Source organism: Rhinolophus hipposideros, assembly GCF_964194185.1.
Source record: "Rhinolophus hipposideros genome assembly, chromosome: 3".
Classification (NCBI taxonomy): domain Eukaryota; kingdom Metazoa; phylum Chordata; class Mammalia; order Chiroptera; family Rhinolophidae; genus Rhinolophus; species Rhinolophus hipposideros.
Window position 1 is genome coordinate 5,489,937 of NC_138049.1, and position 27,313 is coordinate 5,517,249.

Sequence of the window (27,313 nt, forward strand, 5' to 3'; positions counted from 1 at the left end):
CTGTCCCACAAAGCATTGAGCCCATTTGCATGCTGATGGCAACAGTGGATCTCGGGCCGTTTTTGTTTGATTCTCTCAGCAGAAATAGCCAGGCCTCACCTGATGTTCCATGCCATTTAAAACCACTTCGTCATCAAGTCTTTGACGAGTCCTTAATTTTGCATTGATTGGTCCCCCTTAGTCACTTCTACTCCTGGGACTCGATCTCTGTGACCAGGGGAATGCCAGGTGTTGACTGCTTTATGCCCATCCTTGAGCCAGTCAGTACGCCAGGGAGGGTGGGGCTGTGTGCATTGATGAGAGCTCACTCCTCCAGTGGGGGAGAAGGGTGGCACCCCACCCAAATACCACAATTGCTGTCAGTGCCTGAGGAATAGGATGGCTGCTTTCGAATCGGCCAGAATCCTGTAAGGACCATAATCGTTCATGAATGGTACCCTAGTGCAACTCAAAAATGTATACCTGATCAGAGAGGGCGAGTAAGACAGCCTTGAGAGAAACGCACCCACCAGTGAGCGTGAGTCCTCCCCTCTGCCTTACCACTGCCTTCCTTAGCCTTTGGACCTTCTGAACCCTGGCCAGGGATAGCATAAGACGTGAGTGTGGGTGTGTCTCACTGCCCTTTTTTCTTGTCAGTGCCATCTAGTGCTTATTGATAACGCACATTATCGACAGTGTTTTTTGACACGATATTTATTTCTGATGCTATCATAGGTGTCATTAAAACAATGCATTCCAAAACTTTTAATGTATGATGAAATCTCAGAAAGTGGAGACAAGCTAAACACTCTATCATGTCCCTTTGTTCTTGGAATTTTCAGTCCATCATAAAGCAGAGCAGAAACCGAAAAAACGGGTTGCTTGATGTAGTGTTTGCCCTCACGCCATCCAATCTATCTTAGCTACAGGACAAACCACGGATGCTGCTTTAATTAGCTCTCGCCCTAGGTGATGAAGTTAAGGGACTATTTTTAGAGTACAGTTGTGCCCTGTACGGGAAGAACAGGCTCTGTACTAAGGACTTTTCCCAAAATCTCATAACACATCCATACACCTCAACACGTCTTTAGAACAGGCATTTGAGGTTGCACGTGTTACCTCCATTTAGCAGATAAGGGAGAAAAGTCTTCAACTGAGGACCTCTTAGAATTTTATCCCCTTTTTGAGGAGCTTTTATAAAGTCCCAAGTTGCTTCTTCCCATGTTCCCCCCATGGTGTTTTTCTCTTTTAAAAAGTCTGTTCACACTACCAGAAATTCAGGTTTAGACCTGGGACCATAGCTTTTGTCCCCTACCCCCTCACTTGTCCCGTGTCTTATCTGATGTAGTGGCTATCTGATGGTTTCTGATCTGCAGATGCTATGAACATTCCTCAGGGGGCTTCCACTACTTTCGTTCCCCCTCTACTTTCAACAGTGTTGCATGACATGTACTTAAAAGTATATCACAAGCACTTTATCCTCTTCAATTGTTTCTTTCTTTTTTCAACTTTTTTTATTTGCAACACTTTTGTCACTTCCAATCCTTATGTTTTCTAAATATTTTCTATTCTGGTAAAATATGGAAGGCTCTTGTCATCTGCTACCTGTTCTCATTTCAGTGTCATTTTTATCTCATTCTGTCTTATAACCATTGCTCCTTATTCTTTGCTCTCAGCTCATCACTGGAGCTTTTATTTTTTTAATCCCATTTTCTACTGCTTACCTGTATAGGGAATATCTGAATTATGTTATGAAGCCTTTTGGCTGTTGTTTCTCTTTTTATCATAAGGAGAAGGAAGGTAGCCTTTTCTTCTGAGAATATTGTAGGCAGTCTGTTACGGTAGAAATGGAATGGGGTTTAGAGTCAGGCTGAAATGAATTTGAATTCTGATTCTATTACAAAGTAGCTGATGTCCTTAGAAAAATGATTACAACTCTCTGGGCCTCCATTTTCTGTTAAATGAGGATAATGACACTGGCCTTAGTGCATCATAGGGAAGCTTACAAATAGTGAGTGTTAGGTACAACTTCTGCTGGGTCATAGCGCTTGATCATTAACTGGGGTTGTAATTATTATCATATTATAGTTATTATTAGGTGGGCATCTCCCATTTGAACTGAGAACTGGTTTGTGGTAATGCTGCATTTAAAGGAGATACAGCCATAAATAAGCTATAGTGCCCGGCCTTGGGGAGCTTATCATCTGCTAAAGAAGGTAAAATATATACCCAAACCATCGGAGATGTATGCAGATAGCCATTATTTTTTAAGGCTATTATGTGACACTTGTAAACACTATAAATATTGTTCGACGTATCACAGAACACCCTCCATGGTTAATTTATATGTGGAAGCTAAGGGACTGAGAGTTAACGAATGAGTTAATATGTTCACCCCCTTCGACTAAGCTGCTGAGGGGCCTCCAGGGACAGCTGCATGGGTCCCCCTGAGTCCGCATGATGCAGCTGTAACCTCTGTGCATTACGCTCCCATGACAGAATGTGGCAGCTGCTGTAAGCCAGTGCCCTGGAGCCCTAAAGACGTGAGCTCAGCCTCCGTGGGGCTGATAGTGAGAGGCCTCTAGGAGGAGGTCACATGCGAGGTGGCTCGTGGAGGGGAAGGGCTTGCCACAGGCAGAGGTGAAGGAGGGCGTGCCATGGATACAGAGAAGAGATGGTCCAGCTGTTTTCTGCGATGTGTTTTCTGGGAACATTAATTTAGCAGAGTACGTGTGGGGAGCAGAGAAGATGCTGGAATATAGGGTTGTGCCAGATGAGAGGGCTCCTGGAGGCTTCCCCCAGTGGGCAGTGTGAGACTTTAAAGATACTCAGTGCTGTGAGGTGGTCCGAGTTTTGGGTTAATGAGGCTTACTTTGCAGAATGCGGTAGGAGGTTTTGGAAGTGAAGTGGATATATCAAGACTGGGAGGCCATTGCAACAATTTGGGGAAAGATTTAATGACAGTACTGACAGGAGGAATGGATGGGAAAGGACAGATGAGAGATACTGGCAAGGTGGTTTGGCAGCTGACAGCGAAAAGAAGGCACGCGAGACTGTTGGGTCCCAGCCGGGGCCTTGAGGGACTGAGCGCTTCCAGTAAGGGAACTGGCATCGCTAGTTTTGAAAGAAAAGGCAATTAAGTGTCTCCATAGGGACCAGCGGGGCCTCGGAGGGCCCACCGGGGGCCGGGGCTCTTAGACACCGCCCCGTGGGTCTTCACTCTGGTCCATAAAGTGGCGTCAATTATTTGCATTGCTATACATGGGTCCTTAAATAACTGTTTACTTATGATGGTGATGAAATGCCATAGAAACTTTTGTTTATATCAATTAGCTTATGGTAAGACTGGTTCCGTTACACATCATTTCACTTAAAGTCACAGAGCCTGTCCACGACAAACGAGGGCTTACGGGATGAGTGCGTGCACAGTGAGTGGGAGTTTTGTGAAGAGGGCACCACGGAGGGAGTGGAGCGTGTGTTTGCTCGGGCTGTCAGAGCCGAATGTCTTTGATAAATTCATAGGACTCACAATTCCAATCAAGCAAGTGTTCTGCTTGAGTCCCTGGTCCCCTGGACAGATGTCAAACGGAGCATGCAGTTTTGTTTGTGGGCCACTGACTAATATATGTGAGGGAAATCCTACAGGGAAACTGTTTTTTCCCCAAATGTTGTTCCACAGCATTATGTTACAAGTGAAACAAAAGGCAAGCCATGCATTGAAGGTCAAGGTTAGGGGAGGGTTGGTTCAGAAAGGTTGCTATTGCCATTTAAGGGCTTTGTATATGCTCACTTTTTTTTTTTTCCTCCTTCCCGATTTTCCCCGTAAGTGTTTGTGAGGTTCAACTCCAGCCATGGTTTCCCAGTGGAGGTCGATTCTGCCACCAGCATCTTCCAGCTCAAGGAGGTGGTTGCTAAGCGACAGGGGGTTCCAGCTGACCAGTTGCGTGTGATTTTCGCAGGGAAGGAGCTCAGCAATGACCTGGTGGTGCAGGTGAGTCTCCCCTGGTGGGGTGTTCCTGGGCTGCAGCCAGCCCATTGCTTTTTTTTCAGTGCTGCTTCCGCTGCCAAGCTGACATTCATGCCGGAGCTCTAATAGAATAAATAGTGCCTGGGGATTCCTTGAACTTTCCTCCACACCGCTTCATTAATTCTGACCTTCTTAATTATGCATTAAAACAGCAAGCAGGAAGGATTGGAGGAACAACCGTGAGTGAGGGGGAGAGAGGGAGAACACACAGACTGGGCTTAGTGAATAAATGTTTACTGACTGCAGGAGCAGCGAGGCACGCTTTCTGTGTCTGCTCAATTTCTACCTTACTTATTGCATTGGAATCTTAATGAGGAACGATTCGAATAAATTGTTCCCAATCAGGCTGCTGGCTCACTGAGCAGGGAGGCATGTGTAACCCAATTGTGACCCCTGGAGGATGCCGGGAAGTCTGCTGCTGTGGCTCAGAGGAGGTGCCTGGCTGGGGCCCCCCTCACAGCAAGGCTTGAGAGCTCCCTGCCCCACTGAGTTCTGAAGCTGGTGGTAAAGGAAGGATGGAGCGTAGCCAGGCCACCTTTGTACTTAATTCTTCCAAGCTTCAGGAAAATTGGCCCTATTCTAAGGCCACCGAAACCTGAGAGAGGGAGCAGTGAGACTTCTCTCCTGGCCCTCCACTGCTCCCAACGTCAGGAAAGGCCTAGGCCCTTGTCATCTGGTTGTTTTACTCAGAACAGCGATTTCCTAGGAGTAAGGGGAGAACGAGCTAGGTGATGGGTGAGCAGTGCCATACAGGCGGACACCTGTAATGTGCCGGGAAAGCCAGCGAATGCAGTTCAGTGTGGATGGAGGTTATCGTGAAAACATGAGAGACATGCGCTTTCTGTGGGTGCTTCAGGGCCACCGAGGACCCTGCAGACACCACCCCCCTCTCCGTCCCCAGCACACATTGAGGCCTCTTCTGTTTCCAGGTGTGGGGGGGCTGCTGTGTCCCCCACATGGAGTCCCTCCTCCTATTGACATCTGTCACTATGTCTTCTCCGCATAGATATTAACTGCTTAGTGAAAGGCTTTCCAGATTCCGGTGCACAAAAGAAGCTATAGAAATGCAAATGGTCCCCACTCCCCTCGTGGGGGGTCTCCTGCTGGGAGCAAGGTCCCTGTTTCTTGGGCACAAACTGCTGTGCTTAGCTTTCAGGCAATCTGTTTTTATAGGGGAAGTGCCTGTGCTAAAAAGTGTTTTGATTTTTTTTTTCAGTCAACTAAAAAGCTTTTACTGTGCCTGCCAACCTCTAAATCCACGCGTGTTGCCTTCGCAAATAAATGATTTTAAAACAGCTCCTTGAACCAAAATGCTTTATGTTAGCAGAAGTTTTGAAGTTTCAGGTTCTAAAGCTCCTGACCTCTACCATCCTGGTGGAGGGGTTAGACTAATTGCTACAGACAATTGCTTTCCATAAACATATATGGGAAAGGGATTTATTGATTTAGAGTCTTTAGTTTGACAACTACTTCTTAAACACTGGCAACCTTCTGGGATTCTCAGGGCATCCGGAAGACAGGTGAAATGCCACACTGCTTCCGCCCAGACTGCTCCTGACCTACAGGTTCTAGGTCAACAGAAATATGAGGCAAAGGTTAAAGTTGTGAGCCATTTCCTGGGGTTCAGCCTCACAGCGGTAACACAGAACATGATAAGCGCTGTATGAAGGTGGAACCCTAAGTATCACGAAGTTGTAAAGGTGGAGAACACAGATCTGAGTGGAGGTCACCAAGAAAGTTCATGGATGGGTGGAAGCTTGAGCAGGGCTCCGGAGATGGAGCAGGAGTGTGCTTGGGGAGAAGCATGGGTTCCTGTTCTTCTAGGACCTGGTGGAGATCGGGCAAGAAGAGGGGTGGGCTGTGTTTACAGAGCCTTGACTGACTGAGCTTTGAGGTTTCCTGAGGGAGAACCAGACAGCAAAATGGGGCTCGGAGGAGAGAAGCGGGAGTCGGAGACCCAGTGTGGGTGCGAGAAGGATGGGGCTTCAGTGCACGGTGGTGGCCGCGCCAGCAGGAGGTCTGTGCTGTGGAGACGCCAGGCAGGCCCTGAGCGCTTAGCTGGGCAGCCGCGGGCTCACCATGTCTCAGGACGGCCAGCACAGAGGGATGTATTTGGTCCCTGGAGCCCTGAGCAGTTCCGTGGTGTCAGGAGTCGGGGAGGAGCCAGGAGGGGCGGCGTCCTGCATCCAGCTGCCTCTTCTGAGGATGTTTCTGGAGGAGAGGCTGGTAAAGAAGCACATGGGAACTGGGGGGCGCGGGGAGGAGAGGAGCCTTGGCCTTAGTGGCCCTCAGCTCTCCGGGACCGCGGTTGGCGTGTGTCACGGGGTGTGATGAGCCACTCAGCTTGTCCGTGACCCGGAGGGGGGCAGAGGGAGTTCCCGGGGAGCCGTGGGTCCTGCGCCGTGGTGACCAGGTTCCTGCCTGGACTGAGTGTTTCCTGGACTTTTGTAGAATTGTAACCAGTGTGAAAGTGCAACTTTATATTCTGCTTTTCGTTTCCTTAACATCGTACCATCAGCATTTCCCATGTTGTTATATAAAATCTTCATTTCTAAGTGCATGGATAATGCTCCTTAGAATTTATATCATGATATAACTCAAGAATTTAGGGACCATCTAGTTTTTAATATTACAAATTAAGGCAAAACAATTTTTAACAATGTCTCTTACATAGAGAATGTGGCCTTCCCTCATTTGTAAAATGGGAATAATATTAGTGTCTATCTTTGGGGATTTTGTGAGGACTGAATTGGTTAATTTCTAAAGAGGTCTTAGAATAGTGTGACATAAACACAGATAAATGTGAGCATTTATTAGCACCATCCTCATTGTTGTTAGGCAGTTACTTCCCAGTCTAAAAGATCACTGTAAACACAAGACTTTTTTTCATCATGAATTGTGACGAGTATATCTGTAATAAATTAAAGAGTTAAGGCAATGATAATAGGATATGCATTTTGCTGGGGCAAATGTGTGTTTGTGTGTATGTGTGTGTGTGTGTGTGTAATTATGTATTTTTACTAGAAATAACTGGAGTTTATAAATAAATTTTTGACCCTTACATATACAGGTTTTACTTAAGAATAATGGAATTTGAATTTAGCAAGCTTAAGAAGGCTTCACAGTTCCTCTAAACAAATTTAGTAAAAATAGAAACCTATAGTTGCAGTGTTCAGCAGTGATTTATCATGGTATTGTTGCTTTTAAAATATATTTTCATAAAGTGGATATCTGCTACACACTGTATTTTTCAGAAGCAAATTGGAAAGAGTTACACATTTTTTCCTACTTCATAAACAATATTTCTGTGCATGCTTTTATTATTTTTCTTATACCTACAAGTATGCAATATAAAACATTAACTTGATAAATTATTCACAATGGATTGATATTTTTTTCTTTGGAAAGAGTTCTTGTCCGCTCAAACAGCTGAGTATTCACAGCCCATTCACATGATGGGACACCCTTCTCCTGTCCCCCAAGTCGAACCCACTAATATCAAAAATCCCTGAAATCACCTCTACATAATTTTAAATTTATCCTTCAGAATTGTACAAGGAAAATAATGTTCTAATGCAGTTGTATATACCCAAACTGATGATCTGTGCAGTTAGATTCAGTGTTAAAATGACAGGGACGTGAGAATCTATATGAGTTTGTTTGAACAGAATTCACTGCATTCACATAAGCTGTATTAATATTAATATCAGTATATTGATATTAGTATAGGTTTATTAGCTAGTGTATTACAGTTCACCAGAGAAATAGAAAATAGAACCAATAGGATATATACAAGATATATCTATAGATATAGATAGATATAGATATAGAAATAGACATAGGCAGACAGACAGACAGACAGACAGATAGATATGATATACAGGATAGGTAAGTAGATAGAAAGATGGAAGATAGATTTATTATAAGGAATTGTCGCACACAATTACATTGTGGAGGCTGACAAGTCCCAAGCTCTGAAGTCAGCAAGCTTAGTTGCTGTCCAAGTCCGTAGGGCTGGAAGCCAGGAGAGGTGATGTTGTAGCTCCATTCTGTACGTTGGTGGGCTCGAGACCCAGGGAGAGCTGATGTTTCAGTTTAAGTCCAAAGGCAGAAACAAGAAAACACAAAACAGCATCTGGCTAGCATTGGGCAGGAGCAATTTGTTCTTACTGCCGGGAGGGTCAGCCTTTCTGTTCTGGCCTTCAACTGATTGGACAGGGCTCACCCACATAGGGGAACGCTGTCTGATTTACTCGGTCTACTCATTCAAATATTAACCTCATCCAAACACACCCTCACAAGCACACATAGACTAATGTCTGACCAAATGTCTGGGCACCCATGGCTCGGTCAGGTCACACATAAAATTAACCATCACAGCCAGGCAATGGAAACCGTGTTATAGTTAATCATTGTTATAGGGAAGTTACTCTATTTCTATTCTCTTTGCAATGATGAATTCGACTTCCAAAATAGAAAGTAAAATGGGACTGTTCCTTTCACAGAAATTTTGGCTTTATAAAATGATTTATCCAGGTGGATGTTCATAAATTCCTTTAAACAAATATTCAATTTCATGATGTTACAATGTGTATACAGATTTGGAGACCATCATTCATAAAGTGGGGTCATCTGCAATCAGTGTGAAAGGGCATCTGCTTATTCCCCCCATTCTTCTGAACTTTACGATATGCCGAGATGTAGGTTTGGAAGACCAGAGACATTTAGACTTTACTAGCTTAGGTTGTAAATATTAAAGCAAAATCAGCGACCCTGCAAAGCCACATTATTTAATTAGTTATATTTTTAGTGATACACACTACATATATTTCAAAATTTGTGAGTAGGGAAAAGCAGCTTTCATTGACAGGGTAAATTATATCCAATGGCTAAAGAATTCAAGTTGTTGAAATCTGTAAGAAAATTTACCTGCTATTTACAGAAACGTTATAGGTTGTTTTGATCATATCTCTAAGTAACCTGCTAAACTTTGAAATTTAAAAATTGCTCAAAGGTTTGGAGGATACCCAGTATGCTCCTTGAACGACCTTGAACGATATAACTAAATACTGTTAAACTGAATTTTGAAAGTTGATGTTCTCTTAATGTCCTGTTAATTATTTTCCAACATTATTATTTCCCTTTTAATACAGTTAGACTCTATTTTTCTGTTTATAGAATTAATATGAGCTAGTTATAAAAATTCAAATGACAGGGAAAAGCATACCAGCAAGCCCCTATAATTTTGCTTGTTTATTTTTAATAATTAAGGATGATTCTTTCTTTATATAACAATAGGTATGTTATCACTTGCAATCTTATTTATTCCTTTAATCCTATCCATTTGTCATATCTATTACTGAAATTATTAGTTCAAGTATACCTGAGGACATTCAGAAAACAAACATTGGATCTTTTCTGTAACCTTTATGAGATCACAGTTTAGCGATTTACGTGTTGAGAAGCTGGCAGACGTTTTCACAGAAGAGTTTTATTTTAAAGACTAAGCAGTTACCCACTTGTTTGCAAGTCTGATGGTTACATTTGAATGATAGAATGTTAGTATTCTTTGATATTCTTATACAATCTCAGAAAAATTGTAGACAACCACTCACTACTGTTTAGTTACCCTTTGTCATGATAGGTGCTATATTTTACAATATAATCACAGCGTGTGTAATGAGGAGTTACTGCTGAGAAAACCCAAACCATGCAAGGAGCTCTGTCATGTTTCCGCTAACCACCGCTAAGGAAACACGTCACTGCACTAAAGCGGGGATGGAATGGCAGGGTGAGGTGCACACTGGCCAGCATTCTCCCTCTTGTTTTCTTTTTCTTTCTTTCTTTTTATAAGGATCGAAGATAATGTGGCCATTATAAGTTATCATACAAAATGGGACACTTTTGAGAATGGAAATAACTTGTCTTAATAATTATTCCAGGACAAAAGGTGTACGCTGGCAGTGCCTTGGGCACGCAGCGGTGAATGCTTCCCCCAGACACGGGGCAGTGTTTCTCACACTCGCAAGCCTCAGCTTCTTTTAGAAAGAGTTTTTGGGGTCCCTTCCGCTCAGCTTAAGACCACATTTTGGTAGCATAACACTGCAGTCTTATTATGAACATTTTCATAATAAAAAAGTGATTTTGTCTTTTTAACTGGTAAAATATGTTTCTGAGATTACAATCCAACTTAAATCACAACATTTTATACAGTTTCATCGAATTCTGAGTTTCCAGAGGGCATGTACACTTTGAGAAACATTGTTAGAATATAATCCTTGTCTTTATACATTCCTATGTTCTATTTTGTTATTGGCGAGATTTTAATTAGGAACCTGGAAAATGAAGAAAATACGGATGTCAAAAAATGGGTGGTCTGGCACAAGTTTCGCTTCTGGTAGGTGAAGAAGGGACATAAAAGGAGCAAGGTTTCTACACTTCACTTGAACCTGTAAAAGGACAACTCCAATAGAGTGGCGAGTTATGGATGTATAAAGCCATACCTGGAACAACCACTAAAATAGCTAATGACTAAAATATAAAAGAGTGACAACACCAAATGCTGGGGAGGATGTGCAGAAACTGGGTCACTCATATGTTGCTATTGGGAATATAAAATGAAATGGTACAGCTACTCTGGAGGAGAGTATGATAGTGTCTTAAGAAACTAAACATGCACTTACATATGGCACAGTACTCACATTCTCGGTTATTTGTCCCAGAGGAATGTTGACTCCTGGTCACACAAAATCCAATACGTGAATATTTATAGGAGCTTCCTTCCCATTGGCCAAAAATGAGAAACAACTCTGATGTCCTTGAAGGGTGATTGAGCAAACTGTGGTCCACCCCTACCACACTCAACAATCAGAAGGGACCAACTGTTGATACACGCTTTGGATGGTTTTCAATGAAATTATGCTGAGTGGAGGAAAACCAATCCCAAAAGGTCACATACTGAATGATTCCATGTACATAACATTCTTGAAATGACAAGACAAGATTATAGACTGGAAGAGAGATGAGTGGCTCTTTGGGGCTAAAGGAAGGGGTGGGAACAGGAGAGAAGAGTGTGTGATGGTAAAAGGTCAGCAGGGTCCCCTAGTATTGGTAGGTGTTTCTGTCTTGCCTGCACCAGTGGTGATGTTGTACTGGGGTTCTGCAAGGTGTCACCATTGGGGGAGACTGGGAAAGGGTGCCTGGGATCTCTCTGTATTATTTCTTACATCTGCAGGTGAATCTGCAATTACCTCAAGATGAAGTTCAATTAAAAAATAATACAACAGAAGTTCTGCCCTCCTTCACAGAGGAATAGAAGCCAGCTTTCCTGTAGAAAATAAACAAGCATGTCATTTGCATGTACTTTAAAGGGACAGTGTTTATAAATAAGTGACTTTCAATATGAGAAATTAGAAAATAATTTAACTCCTTCTGAGACACTGAAAGACATCCAGACTGAGAGTAGGGCCAGGAAATCTTACAGAAGTATAAAGGTATGTTTCTTGAATTCTTAAACAGAATCTTTAGTACCTTATATCTCTGAATGGACGTGATTAGTATTTATTTTCAAAGCCTTTACCAACTGTTACAAGTAAACAAAAATAAACAATTCTTGACAGTTGTGTACTCTAGTTGTACATATTTTCCAAATTGATTTGAGAGTCACGCAGGATAGTTTTAGGAAATAAATGAGCACCTCAGGTAACCATTGTCATTATAATGGTCAGAGAAAACATTCACTTAAAAAATGGTTCCCCTTTTATTGGTATTATACATTCATGTAATGGAAGAAATTTAGGGATGAAATGGTTTCATTTTTAAACTAAAGTTATTTCAACATCTTTTGCTCTTCTGCAAGACAGAAAGAGTTTAGATTAAATCAGAACACAGAATGTAGTTCTACCATGATTTTTTCTTTGCATATAAAGAAGAATTAAGCAAATGACAGTATAAGTGGCCAACATACTTCACTTAAAAATTATTTTTCTCTGATTGTAAGACAAAAGGAAGCCAGATTACATAACATTATACTCAGAGAACAGTCATACAATGATTTCTTTGTAGGGAAGAGTACATTTATGTAAGTGAGACTCTCAAACACTTCAGGAGGAAGACAAAAGCATTTTTTCCCAAAGGACTGACTTGCTAATGAGACTCACTGAGGGACTCATTCGTGTAGGTAAGCCGAGGTACCTTCTAGAGTTCCTCCGAAGAACTGGAGCCCTGACATAACAGCTGCTAAGCACTCTCAAGTGTCAGAGAGCAGAACCGCACACGCTAATCTGCACAGAGCATGTGCTCCTCAGCAAGACCCTGATTAATGTGTCTGGCTATTTGTATGTGTCAGTCGGACAGAATCTCTGAGTTACTTACCTCTTTACATAACTCAGAGACCTCAGAAATGTTATTTTTCTGTTGAAAGGAAGTCTTGACATTTGCATGCCCCTGCGGACTTACGAACTGTCTTTGAGAATTGACATGGATAAACGCAGACTTGAAGGAAAAAGAAAGGTGGAGATTCTGTTAGCTTAGAAGAGGCTGAAGCTATAGGGTCGGTGGATTTATTTAATAGGCTCATTTCTCTCCGATGTTCCCATTACTCTGATTGCACTCATGTTCTAAGGTAGATGGTATGTGAGGGAGTGAAACTCAGGAGCAAACCAGTCCTCCAAATCTTAACACAGGATACATTTTACTGGAGTATATAAGGCAAAAGACTGTCTCAGGAAACCCTGCAAATGAAGGAGGAGAGAGTCCACGCTGTGCAATTTTATTACTGTTCACTGAAGCCATCATTTCAGATATTCTATTCTCTATTATTAGACTCAAATTCCATCATCCAGCTGATCTGATTTCTCTTAACGTAGTCATCATCCTTTAAAGAAGTCAGGAAACATGAATTTGTGTCCATACCATCCATCCTAAAGCTTCTACGTCCAAAGATTGCTCACCCACCCAAATTCTACCTTTTCCTCATTCCCTCTTACCAAGTAATTGTAACAAGCCTGAGATTATTGTCAGAGAACAATGAAAGGTTTTATACGGAAAAGCTCTTTAAAGCTTATATACCAAACTCACTTATGACTGATTAACGAGAGGATGTATTTCATTCATTTTCTGTTTGTGTGTGGGCTTCAGTCACAGCTCAATACTGGCAAATATTTACACTGTTATCTTTTTTTTTCTTTAGAAATGAAATACATGGGAGATGAAGTAAAATGTGTAATGAAAATAATTTTAGTTATAACTTCAGTGATTCCCATAAGACAGAGAAAACAAAATCAAATGGTCAGGAGAGTTGTTCTTTCTGTCCACATATGTTGTGTTACTTTTCTTCAATGGTTGGGTTCGGCATTGAAGAGTACAGTTCTCATAAACCACTTAGCAACAGACGTTTCATTAAATGAAAATAACACTTGATAAGTGGTTGTTGCCACACTAGCCTTTCTGAGGCCCTGGAGGATGTGCTACGAGAGCATTCTTGGGCCATGAGCCAAAACTGAGGGCACGCAGACTCATTTGAATGGAATCAAAAATCTCAGGTATTCCTGACGGGTGGTGTAAGCTCCTGATTTATAAACAGTATCAGTAAATAGAGTGCTGTGCTCTAGTCTCGATTACTTGTGGATTAAAAAAAAAAAATGTTTTAGCCGTTTGTGTATATGTCCCTTCACACAGACAAGTACACATAGATTTGGAGAACACAGTTCTTAGGAAGAAAATTAGAAATTCCGTGGGTCGCATTTCTGTAAAGTACATTTCATTGAGGGTTTTATTCTGTCATTAGGTTTTATTTTGCCGTGGAACGTTCCCTCTCCTATTGTTGGGTCTGGTCCTTTTGCATTCAGAGGTGTCACTCCTATGTGGTTTATTATGTAGACTAATTGTGGCACCGAGCTCTCCTTTTTAAGTTAATAAGACATTCTGACATTAGAGGGAGAAGTGAGGAATGTGAAAACCCTCTGATGTGTATGGTTTGGAGTACCTCACAAACTTCATTTCAAATGTGTCAGCCTTTGAAATCTCAATCCAGTTTCACTAAGGATATTTTCTGTTCGTTTTTATATCCCTAAGTATTTCAAAGGGAATTGGGTCTGTATGTTTACCTCCAGTCTATGCATAATTCATCAAAACATTGTTCTGAAAGGAGAGAAAATAAAAACACATACTTACCAAAGATACACCTAGTGTCATTTAAAACTGGGCAGTAAGAACTTTGTAACCTGCAAAAGCGGGTAACACTAGCTTACTCAGTTTACCTGTTTTGCCCCTCTGTCAATTCTTCTCATTTTGAGCAATGTTGACTTAGGCATATTGTTTCTGTAGAAGCTAAATGCCTTTTTAATTTATTTTTATTGCAGGGGAGTTTTATGATGTCATGTCCAACATACACATATTGTTATATATAAGAGAAGTTAAAACTTCAAGAATGTCATATACTTGGAGAAATCAGTTAGTTAGAATTCTACTCGACTTTCCACTACACAGTTATAATGAAGTGGAGACGAATCACTCTGAGGTTAGACTTTCTGGGATAGGCAACTCATTTAAATTCTCCAGTCTTTATATTTCTCATCTCTAAATTGAAGGTAGTAATGGTGCCTATATTTTTATAGGATTGCTTTGTCTATTAAATGAAAATAATCTCTACAAAGGCTGACACATAAGCAAATTTTAAATAATTATTAATTTGGATGAATAATTCACAAAAAGAAAAGAAAACCCTTTTATTTCTGATGTGCAATACATTCATCCTGAAATTTATTTGTTTTAAAGCACTTCGAAAGAGAACAAATTTACCTCACGCCAGATGTCCTATTCCACACTCATGGTAAGCTCAGAATGACACTGAGTACGTTGAGGGAGCTTCTTTGGTTTAAGTCTTATTATAAATTGTTATCTAAAGAAAAGAGTGCATTCTATTCGAATGGAGTTTACCTTTTACTTTAATATGCTGAATATATCTGAACATGACATTTTACTTTGGGAGCAATTTTACAAGAGTACTTACTGTTCAAACACTGTTTTACTTTAACGAGGGGCACACAATGATTTAAGATGGCTCCTAAGAGTTTGTGAGTCACTTGAATGTAAAACAGAGGGCAAGAGGATCAGGAGGCACTCTGGAGAGAAAATACATTACACCACCCACTTGCATGATTCATTTGTTGCCTTTGTAATTTCTAAGCAGCATGGAAATACTAAATTTACATGATCTGTCATTTTGTAGTCCATTTAAAACTCGTGGTGTGGTTCTTGCCTTGCCAATTAAATTAGTATCTTTTTGTGTTCATATCTGTTTTGAGTCCTCTAAAAGGAAAAGGTAGATTTCTTATATGTCAATCCTCATATCTTGCTTGTGTCATATAATGTTATATAGAATTGTTGAGTCCATCTCTATTTTTTACCGTCAACTTTATTTCGTTGTTTAAAAAAAGCATATAGCATCATATATTAGTTATGCCATCCTACTCACTGATAGTAAATAATTTTATAAACAATGTTCCATTTTTCTATAAATGGGTGTTCGATTTATTTAATGAAGGGCTAAATTAGTTATAAAAATGGGGGGTTTCTTCTCTTGATTGATTTCAGTTTATAAAAAAGTTATCACTGAAAGCTAAAAGAAATAATGTGGCCATATAGTAGACAAATACAAGGGATTGTTTTGAAAATAGAATACATTCACTAATTACATTTAAGGTTTGGTTTGACTAGAAAACATATCTGTAGATTTTGTTTTATGAATTTGAAAAAAATATTGATCATCTTTTAGGGTTTTCTATTTGACTTGATATTTTCAGTTCCTGCCTTAGGTGGAAAAACGTTGCAATGGAGTGGTCTCCTATTTAAAAGTGTTGGATTATTTTTATTTGTGTATTATTTTGTTTTGGTGTTTATTTTATTTTATTTTGTTATTTTTTGCATAAGAGATTGATGGGAGAACTTTAGGTATCAGATCACTTCTTTGACTAGATGAATTTTATGTATCAATAGTGTTTCTGTAGATAGTAGGAAAAAAATGACTTAACAGAGGCCTGAAAGCTGTTTATATATCACATTCTAGCCTCTCTCATTTCATGCGTTTCTGACGTATATTCTGCCTACAACTTCCACCTCTTGCCCTCTGCAGCATTCTTAATCACCATCCATCCTGCACGAGGAAGCCTCTTCGTGCTTTCAGCAATTCTACCTGGGTTAAAAGTAGTGGTTTGCAGATGAACTCCCTATTTCCATAATAAAAACGTCTGATGGTAGCTTTGGAGTTCTGGGTGTAACTCCTCCCACCCCGTCCTTGGTCCTTCTGAAGATACTGACCTGATGATACCAGATGATGTGCACAGTCGGTCCTTAGGAGTTCCTGTGGCTGGGTCAGCACACGAGGAAGGAATCCCTTGTCACCTCATTGTACTGCCACCTTTGGATTTGCTCTGCCTTTTAATCACAGGAGACCGGTGTTCACAAAATCTTTTCAAATGTGTGAACGTGATTGACGTGCCCTTAAAAGCTTTGCTCCGCCTGTCTTAGCATCTGTATATTTTACCTGCATCTTTGGACAAACTCCATTTGGCCATTTTTAAGGACTGAAACGAGCTTTGACTGTGGGACTGGCCTGATCCATGCTGGAACAGTCACTGTCCCTTAGAATGCTGTGCCTGCTAATGTGGCCCGATCACTCAGGGTCAGCGATATTGTTGATATGGTGACATAGTCCATTTAAACCCCGGGCTCTTCTGCACAAAGTCTATATGGAAGCCAGTTGTCTCATTCCGTTTTTATTCTACTGATTTTTTGTTAAAAAAACGCTCGCTTAACATGCTTTTATTGAAAACCCAATGGATGGTACGAATGGGATATGCTCCCTGCTCCCCACAACCTTCCAAGCAGGTGACAAGTGTGCACGTAAGCAGAGGGTATGGATTACAGTGGCAGATCACCGGGTTTGACCACAGGGCCTGCCATCTAATAGCGTTGTCAACTTCAGCTCGTTAGTTAACCTCTCCATGCCTGATTTCCTCTCCCAAAATGAGAAACCTGCACTGCCCAGGTGAGTGTTAAGTGAATTGGTATTTGTGGAGGACTTACGAGGGCGTCTGTCACGCAGAGGACACCCCTTGCTGTCCGTTGCTGGTATTGCAGTTTTAGTGTCTTCCCATCATGGGTCCCACCCTTACAGGGCTGCATGGAAGGAGGGGCCACCTGTGCTGCCTGGACAGTCCGGCAAGGGGGCTCGGCTGAGGAGAATCAGGCTGAGCCTTGGGGATAAATGCAGGCTTCCTGTACCGAAAACGAAGACAGGCATTTTATGCAGAGGTGATAAAATATGACGAGACATAGGATCTGAACAGTGCAGAACCGCAGACTGGACACGGGCTTCACAGAAGGATGAGGAAAGGAGTATGGAGAGGAGCGTGGACCGGGCCTGAGGCTCAGGGGCCTCGGACACAGCATTCAGGAATTCCCACCTGCATCGGGCGTCTCCTGAGCGGCCACCTCAGATGCGCTCCCCGTTCAGGGGCCTGGGAAGTGGTGGTGAATAGGACAGGCACGGCCCTGCTTAGGGAGCTTCCTGTTTCCCCGCAGACACTAAGAAAGCACAGGTAGGTTTTAGTGTGTGTGGAGGGTGTGACATGGGGCGGGGAAACGAGAAGGAGGTGGCTGCGCCACTTGAGGACCCCTGCACTGTGAGCGGGGCTGAGCCCTGAACTCAGGCGGTGACAGTAAAGGACATGAAGGCAAGAGCGCCACAGGGAAGCCTGGGGTAGCTTGTGAGGGTCGGTCAGGTTGGAGGGCATGGCTCCTGTGCACTGCAGCAAGGGGTGTTCCCTCAAGGCAGGGCCTGTGGATTCCTGCTTCCGGGGTTTACAGTCATTCAACAAATAGCGATGTGAGCTGTTCACATGTGAGCTGTCGTTCTTCCGGGGGTGGACAACACAGACTGGGTCACTGTTCTCATGGAGCCTACGAGCAGCAGTAAAAAGGTACTAAAGCTTTTGGCCAGAACATCAGGGAGATGAAAGGACGTGTTAAAAAATAAAACAACAAAAAGATATAAGCAACCTGGGTGCCAGGTGGCATCATGGAACCTCTGGACCAGCCCTGGACAGCTTTTGTCCAGACACCTGTTACATGCGACAAACCCCGATCTGGTTATGCTTCCGTAGACAGTGTTTCGCTACACGCAACCACGCTCAGTCCCAACTGTTAAACTAATATTATAACACTGGTAAATTTCAGATAGTGACTAGGGCTTAGAATAAAAGAAGACGGGCTCAAGACTGGTGGTACTACCTTACATGTATAGGAAGGTTAGGAAAGGCTTCTTTATAGGTGATATTGGAGCTAAGATCTAAAGGAGCCAGCCCCGGGGGTATCTGGAGAAAAGTGTTCCAGAGGGAGGGAGCAGCTAGTGCCAAGGGCGTGGAGCAGGCAGGACTTGAGCACATCTGAGGGCAAAAAAGAAAGTAGGTGTGGCTGGAACCTGATGGAAGCAAGGAGGTTAATTAGCAGCCTAATGTAGTTCTGTTGGTGAGAGATGAGGAGATTTGACTAGCATGCTAGGATTTGAAACGGAGGGAAGTGTGTAGATTTGTGATATTTTAGAGGTTGTTTTAATATGACTTGCTGATGAACTGATTGTAGGATATGAGAGAAGATTTAAATATGACACACGGAGCCTTGGCTTGAACACATATTAGCTGTTGATGGCACCAGGGACAGGGACGGGGCCGATGGAGGAAAAAGAGCAATGTTATTGGGGGACGGGGTTCAAATAAATTCTTTCTGAGGGTTTTAAGGTTTCAAATATATGTGAAGTGGAGGTATCCAGTAGGCGGTTGGCTTGTATAGTCTGTTGTTGACGGTAGAGAATAGAACAGAAATATAAATTTGGGACTCAATGTTTGTCACTCAGTGCTAGCAAATAATATATTAATATATGGTAAGACATAGTCTTCAATTAAAGTTTATTTGAGAATATACACACATACTCCCAGTCAAGGTGAGGTTAGATGTAGAATCAAAATTGAGGACTGCCATAGAAATACACAGAAAGCGTATTAGTGGCTTCGATTTTGACTAGTATGCTAGTTCGTCTGCAGGGCGTGACATTAGTAATCTTGCTTTCCTGTGCAAGTCCAATTTCCATTACAAGTCAAAGATGAATGAATGGTTTATATATAAATAATTGTATACAATTGGGAGGGGATCTATATTTGTAATTGAATTGCAAAGCACTTCAGGAATGCAGAAGAGTATGGGTATGACATAAATACCAAGCAACATGCCCACCATTTAGCTTAAGAAAAAAAGAAAAAAAATTACAGCTAAAATTGAGGCCCTGTATGTACTTTACTCTGATTTTGTTTCCCTCCTTACTTCTCCATAGAGGTAACTGTTATTCTGAATTTCCACGGTCCTATCTATGTTTTTAATACCCTTTTACACATATATTCAGCGATACATAAGTAACATGGAATACTAGTGATTTGCATGTTTTTAAACTTTAAATAAATATTATATCACACCTTTCTTATGTCTTTTTATTCAGCCATATTTTGAGATTACTCCATATTGGTGCAGTAGCACTGGACATCCACGTTCATTAAGCAGTGACATTTACCTGTATGAACACATCACAGTGTATTCGCTCTGACAGTGTTGGGAATTGAAATTGTTTCTAATTTTTTTGTCACAGATGATGCTACACTGAACATTTTTATATAATTTTTTATATAAATCTCCTTGCACACATGCACAATTTTGTCAGTCAATTTCTAGGAGCAGAATTTCTGAGTCAAAGGGACGTGTATCTTTAGCTTTGCTAGATATTGAGTAATTGTTCCGTCAGGTTATTGTAACAATTTAAACTCCCTCCGGCTTTGGTGGAGAGTTCCATTTGTTTCACTTCCTACTCGATGTTTAAATATTTTGCAACTTTTACATTTTGAGTCTAATCGGGGTGAAGTTTTATATCACAAGAGATACAGTTTACATTTCCAAATTAATAGCTGATGAAGCATCTTTTCACATTTACTGGCCATTTGTATTTTCTCTTTTGAGCATTAAATGTACTAAGTTTGCTAATGGGCCTTTTTATGTAAATGATTTTAATACATAGTGAATACTGGTGATTTTGGGGCTTACATAAATTACAAATAATCTGCCAGCGTACAGTTTACCTTTTAACTTTGATGCTGCTATTGGATATACATATTTTCCATTTTAATATAGACACCTTAATCCTTCTCTATGAGTTGTACTTTGTGTCTACTTTAAGAAATCTATGTTGTAGCCATGAATTTTGAAAAAACTATTTTCTATAAGTTTTAAAGATACAGTTTTCAAATATAGGTCTTTAATAACCGCAGTTTATCTTTGTGTATGTTGCAGGAGAAAGATCTATTTTTATTTTCACAAATATAACTGTTGCTCACTCCCATTTATCGAACACGCCTGCCACATAATGTCATCTTTGACGTATGTCTAGTTCCCATGCACGCCTGGTTGAGATAGTAAGTATTTTAAGGATTCATTTTAAAATGTGTCTACAATTTGATCGAATGTGAAATTAAAATGTATATAATCTGTGTTTAATCTATATTAAAACTAAATTTAAATACATAAAAATATATCTCAAATCGAGACTGAGTAATGCACCCAGTGAATAAGAATTGCCCCTCCCCCCACACCGTTTTCAGATAGTGAGAATTATATAAATAAGCACATGAAAAAAACAGGAGTATGAGTTGAAGCATTTTTTGTGTATTTTTTTCAAATATGAATGAGGTATAATTATTTATGACATTGCTTAAATCACCAAATATAGTGTTGTGTGTATTCTTAAAAAAGGGTTCTTTGGCTATTTGTTATTGTAATTAAAATGTGTAGAATTTTGCTAACTTGTGATTGGATTTATTTTCTGGGTGAATATTGTTGACAGTAAAGATTAGTCAGGTGAAATATGCAAAGTTCGGCTCTAAAATTAATCATTGGAATCTTTTATGTGTCATTGCTTGTCAGGTACCCATTTGAGTTCACTTACTTCTCTTAGGGGATATGCTTGGGAAGGGAATGAAATTTTAGGTCCAGATTCACCTTTTGTCAGTGCATATTAGATAGTCTTTAATGAAGGTCAAGGACTTTTGGATGTGAAGTGTTCGTCAGTCTTTGGGGACCCTTTGTGTATAGGAAATGAAAGGCATTTCATTATTTTCCTATGTCTCACCCAGGTAACGTAAATTAAATCACCATTTAATTCATTTTGTCAAATCTTCCCATATTTTGTTATTTCATAGATAATGCTTCATATCTGGGTATGTTATTAGTTATTACATTCCAGACCCCCTTTCAATCAGGGTTAAGACAATTTGAAGGACTAGTGAAGAGACGACAGATGTTTCAGGCACTGAGTCTTAGTTTCCCCATCTATTTATCGTGGAATGGCAAGCAAATTAGCTAATGTTCCTACACTTAGTTTCTTTACTCGAGAAGACAGAAATAATAGTATCTGACCTTGAAGTTGCTATGATGGTCAAATACAACAATGTTTGCAAAGCACCTAGCACACTGCTTGGCCCAAGGTTGGCACTCAAATGCTTCTTCCTTTCTTCCTAACACAGTTTGTCATTAACCACACATGGTGTATAATAAATTTTCCAAGTGAATATCCTTCCCCTCAAGGTTATTAAAAATGACCTGAAGGTTCATTAAGCAGATTCTCCCTGGACATGGGCTGACCTTGTAAGCAAGCTGGTAGTGGGGCTCTTGCTTGCAAATGTATCCTCAAAGGGAGGGGAGCGGAGGGAATGTCTGTTTCCGTCAGGGCTGAAGTGATGGATTTTACCTCAGTTTTAACTTGAGCTTGATCACATTGTTTGCCTGAAGTTTGCAGTTTGGGTTTTTTAAACTCAGTAACAGGGAAGAGCACATAGGTAGATTTAAACTGGATTGTCACCAGACTTTCAGCCATCACAGATTTTTCTGGTACTAGAAAAGTGCTAAATGCTTGAAACTATTAAAGTATTCCCATTTTCCTCTGCTTATCTCTTAGTAGATGATGAGTTTGCTTCTGCTTTTCATGACTCACATCTACATAGGTTTATGCTCTTTAACCTTTCCTGAATTTTAATATAGTATTTTTGTTGTTTCCTTTTAAAAAGAATAGAGATACCATAGTACTTGCAAAATGTTTGCCAGTCTCTCTTTACCAGAATCTCCTAGAATAGAGGTGGAGAAGGTTGTTATAAATGCAGTTTTTTTGAGACCTGCAGTTTTTTGAGACCCTCCCCCCCAAAAAAAAATCTACCTGCCTCTCTCTGGTGGTTGCATGAAGGTACCTGCATTTTTAACGAGCTTTCCAGGTGATTTTGCAGGTGACAGGTGCGTGCTCAGTTTGGAACCCAAGGATGGACCTAGATTTTTCAACTTGCAGCCATTCTCAGGTAGTCGTCTTGCAGCACCAAGAGTTGTTAACTAATAAAGGATTGGATGTGATTTAAACTTATGCCTAAAGTTGTGATCTCACACTATGGTATTTTAACTACAGTGCTTCATACTGTAATTTCCAAAAAAAAAAAAAAATTCTAAAATTAGGAGGGTGATAAGCATTTCTTATCGTGCAAAATACTCCCTGGTCCAACAGCTTTTAAAATAGTCCTATTTCTGTCTCTCTCATTCATAAGCTATAGTTATTTATATAGGAGATTGAAAATAACAAAAAGCATAACAATGAAAATGAACATCTCCTATAATCTCACCCCCCCCCCCACAAAGATGGTCCATGACACACTTTGGATTGCGAGGAGTGTCTTCGTGGTGTGGAGTTCGGGGTTAAGAGCTGGGCTCAGGGGCCCTGACTGCTGGCTTCAAACTTTAGACTCTGCCACTTGCTGGCTATGCAGTTGAAAATGTTGCCTAAACTTTCTGTGCACCAGTTCCCTCATCTGTAAAATGAAAATAATCAATGTGTTATTATTGTGCATTTGTTTATTTATGCAACTTTACTGCATTTTTGTAAAGACTGGCTGAGCAAGTACTGGTAAAATGCTTAGTAAGTTCCAAGTACATAGTGAGTGCTCAACCAATGTCAGCTACTGTTTTTATTTTTTATGGTTTATGTTAGCCGTTATGAATAATGCTGCTAGGAGTCTTTGTGCACCAGTTTTTATATGGACATATATTTCCCCCTTGGGGAAAACTAGGAGTAGACGTACTGGGTCATATGGGAACGTATGTTCCACTGAGGAACTGCCAGACTACTTTCCACATGGCTGTTGATATTTATGTTTGTTTTGCTGCATATCAATAACAAGAATTCACAGAGCACTGAGAAGTCTACCCTGAAGGTGGTGATGTATGAAAATGTAATTGTCACTTTCGAGCTTAGGGCTTGGATGGCTGGTGTGTGACTACTAACTCCTGGTTTCTGTATTGAAGACCTGTAAACTCTTCCATAAACTGAGCTGGAAACCGCAAACCGTAAAAGTAAGGAGTGTAATCTGGACGGAATGCTGTTCCTGTCAGGGCACGCCGAGGTTCCCTGGAACTTCCCATTTGCAAGTGTTTTTATTTCCAAAGGGCACCATCTGGCCCCCAGCGGTTAGCAACTTGCGCCTTTACATGCGATCTTGGACACATTAAAGTGAGTGAAACACACTCTGAATCGGAAAAGGACACTTAGGTTTCTTCTTTCCTATGCAACAGATGTTTCTCTTATCCTTTTTGCCATTTCTCATTCCCCCCATCATGTTGCCCCACGGTGTGTGGCCATCTGATTGGATTGAGGGTTTGCGCACTGTGGACCGGTCAGACGCCCCTTGGCTGCGGGTGGGGGTCAACGCAGCCATCATCAGGGGCCATCATCAGCCCCGAATCAACAGATTACATCACAAGTGTTGAAAAGCGGAAAAGTGCAGAGACGACTGTGTTATGGCTTTGATATAGACGTTGGCATATTTTCTTGTGGACAGAGAAAAGAACCAATGCTTTTTACTCACGTACGTAGTTTGTATCACAAGATTGGCAATGCTTGCCATCATTATGAAAAAACAAATAAAAATTCCTTAGAGTTTCAGTGATATTGTTTGCATCTATTACCCTGAGATGCTTGATTTTCTTCACAGCCTGCATCTGTTTAATTCAAATTGTTCCCCTGACTCCCTGGACTGTAGTTTCTTCCAGCTGTTAAGATTGTGGAGCGGAAGAGTACAGATTCTAAACAGCTATTTATCTTGGAGAACTGTTCTGTGTTCAGCTCCTGAAACTGGACCATAGATTTCAGATTCCTTTTTGCAAAGAATTTATCTTGGTGCTGATTAGTCGATTCATGTCAGTGTGTTTTAAAGCTTTTCAACGTTCTATGTCCAGAATCTAAGGATGGTACATCTTTCCTCAAATTGCCCTTTTGGAGGTAGAAAGTATACCTGAGATGCTTTGTAGAAATGTAGAGTAGGCTCCCTGACCCGGTCTCTGTAAGTAGGCAAATTATTAAGAATGAGACCAGAAAGAAAAAGTTAAGTAACTTAAAAATATAGTAAATTAACTTTACCTGACGGAAAAGTCTGGAAGCCAAAATTTTGGAAATGTTGATTGATGTACTGCCCACAAACTACACACAAAAAATCTTCCTGCCTGGCAGTAGGTTTAATTGAATTTATCAAAATGCTTCCAAATAAAATATACTTACTCTGCTACTTTTAAGGCACATACTGTGAAAAGGAGAATGAGGCAAATAATTTAGGGATATTGCTTCCAACTACAGCCAGAAACATGATTTTCTTCTTGGCACAGATGAAGACTTGATCAGACTTAATTAGCCATCTTTACCGCCTCTTAGCAAAGGAAAGGCTCCTTCAGAGCCAGTCTCTGGGCTCAGATAATCTTTAATATTACCGAGTGGGGTGGGGAGGCTGGGGGAATCAAATGATTGGGAAAATCTATAGTCCTAAATGAGGATTTTTAAAAATATAATTTAGGAAAATAGAATGGAATGTACAACAGATCCTTACCTTCAGCTTTGCTGCTCTTATTGTTACAGCACCGTGTAAACGGAGACCAAGCAAGGGGCATCAACATGAATGTCCCCAAGTGCCAGGCAGAGAGTCTAAAGTGCATGACACTGGACGTGAAAGCTTGGCAAGTGGTGGAGCCTTTGGGAAACTGGAGAATGCCTGATCCACTTAAAGGCATTAGATTTTTTAAATGTGTATAATTCAGTGCCTCCAAACTGTAGGATTCGGTGTTTTTCAATCTCTGAACTAGAAAGATGTCCATTATCAGCGTTCTCGAATGTAATTTGTGAGTGCATTTCATGAGTCCGAATGTTCTAAATAATATATTCTAAAAATAGCTTTCCTCTTTAGTTAAGTTTGAGGGACTTTTTTTAACCTCTTAATTAAATTACATACGACTAGGTGTTAAACAGCTACACTTTATTTTTATTTTTCAATTACAGTTGACATACAATATTATATTAGTCTCATGTACACAACCCAGTGATTAGACATATAACTTACAAAGTGATCACCTTGGTAAGTCCTGTACCCATCTGACACCACGCACAGTTATTACAAGATTACTGACTCTATTTCCTGTGCTGTGCTTCACACCCCGTGACTGTTTTTGTAACTGGCAATTGTACTTTATTAATCCCTTCACATTTCCACCCATCCCCCAACCCCTCTCCTATCTGGCGACTACCAATTTGTTCTCTGTATCTATGAGTTTGCTTCTGTTTAGCTTGCTTGTTTATTTTGTCCTTCAGATTACGCATATGAGTGAAATCATAGGGCATTTGTCTCTTTCTGTCAAACTTATTCCACTCAGTACAGTACCCTCTAGGTCCATCCATGTTGTTGCAAAGGGCAAGATTTCATTTTTTATGGCTGAGTAATATTCCAGTGTATACATATACCACTTCTTTATCCATTTGTCAATCAATGGACCCGTGGGTTGCTTCCATATCTTGGCTATTGTGAATAATGCTGCAATGAATGTGGGGGTGCATATGTTTTGAAACAGCTACTCTTAAAGTAGAAAGCTTTTGACATAAAGATACTCAGATATGTGAGTGATAGTGTTTCATGAGTATCTGTCAGAGTAGTTTTCATACCATCTGTTTGGGCGATTTCATCTGCCTTCATTCAGTTCATCATTTCACAGTGACATGTGATTGCCTGGACACCTTTACTTTATATAATACTCCATGGTTGTGCCAGTTGTTGAATACATTTAAACAAGAAAATGAGACTGCGCTCAAGTTAATGGAAATATGTGTAGTACCTCCGAGTCACTAAACTGTCCTTAGTTGGCTGTTTTTCTGTAGACACAGGCAGAATGGCCGTTACATTAAAACTGTTCTTCTGGCAAAGTTTTCCTCACCTTTTACAGCACCTCCTCGATTTCAGAAACCTTAAGAGAAGAAAACAGGGTACTGTTATTCTTAAAGAGAATAACTAGCATTCTGTCATCTCTCAGAAATACAAGAATATTTTCAACTATGTTTTAGAATGAGATATCCTTTATCTTCTTCAATAGAATAACAGAATTTTTACCGGTCTGAAAAATCAGAAGTTTGGGAGCGAGTTATAATCGTATGTAATACCCGCAGTGGTAGAAAATCTGTTGCTTTTGAAGGCAGCCTATTTCATAATTCATTCAATGATGAAGAGTTTTAAGAATGCTCACGAGATAGATAGATACTCTTTACACTTTCTATTTTGATTATTTTATTCTGTCTTATTCCATAAGATAACATTATTTTAAAACTTCAAAGGCTTCCTGAGGAATCTAATCTTTAAATGATAATCATAAAATTTGTCCTAAAAGCAGTTCAAAACTGCTTGCCCTTATCTATCACAGAAGTTAGCTTAATGTGAGACCAATAGTCATGCTTTTTAAGTTTTAAGTTTATTTTATAGAGCAGTAAGCTCCGCCCATTTCCTAAAGCCCTCAGCTACCTGTATCTGAAAGTCAGGTTCAGTTTGTCCCCTAGCCCGAGGGGCCCAGCCTGGCGAGCCTGTGTGCCTCTGCCTCTCCCAGCTTGAAGGTCTGTGTACCAACTCTGGGCTAAATAAAACTATCCCGGTAGGCAATGGCTGAAATCTATACTTTTAGGCAAAACAATATCAAGAAGGTAGCTTGAATGGGAATATTAATATTTGAACTTAATTCATAAGTTGAACAGAAGCCAGGGGAAAAAGCAATAGCAATGCGATGAGACAAAAGGGTGGTGATTTAGGCAATAGTCTTTTGAATGAAATGGAAAAAGAAACTGGGTGGAAATGAAAACGTCAAAAGATAAAGTTT

The 27,313-nt window shown here is 40.6% G+C and overlaps 1 protein-coding gene across 1 annotated transcript in view; it reads left to right on the forward strand.

Moving 5' to 3' along the window:
* Nucleotides 1–27,313, forward strand: part of PRKN (parkin RBR E3 ubiquitin protein ligase) — a 1,140,411-nt gene that overhangs the window by 225,298 nt on the left and 887,800 nt on the right. The window contains exon 2 of the mRNA XM_081044895.1: nucleotides 3,807–3,970. Coding sequence (XP_080901021.1) covers nucleotides 3,807–3,970 — 164 coding nt within the window. The remainder of the gene's footprint in view (nucleotides 1–3,806; nucleotides 3,971–27,313) is intronic.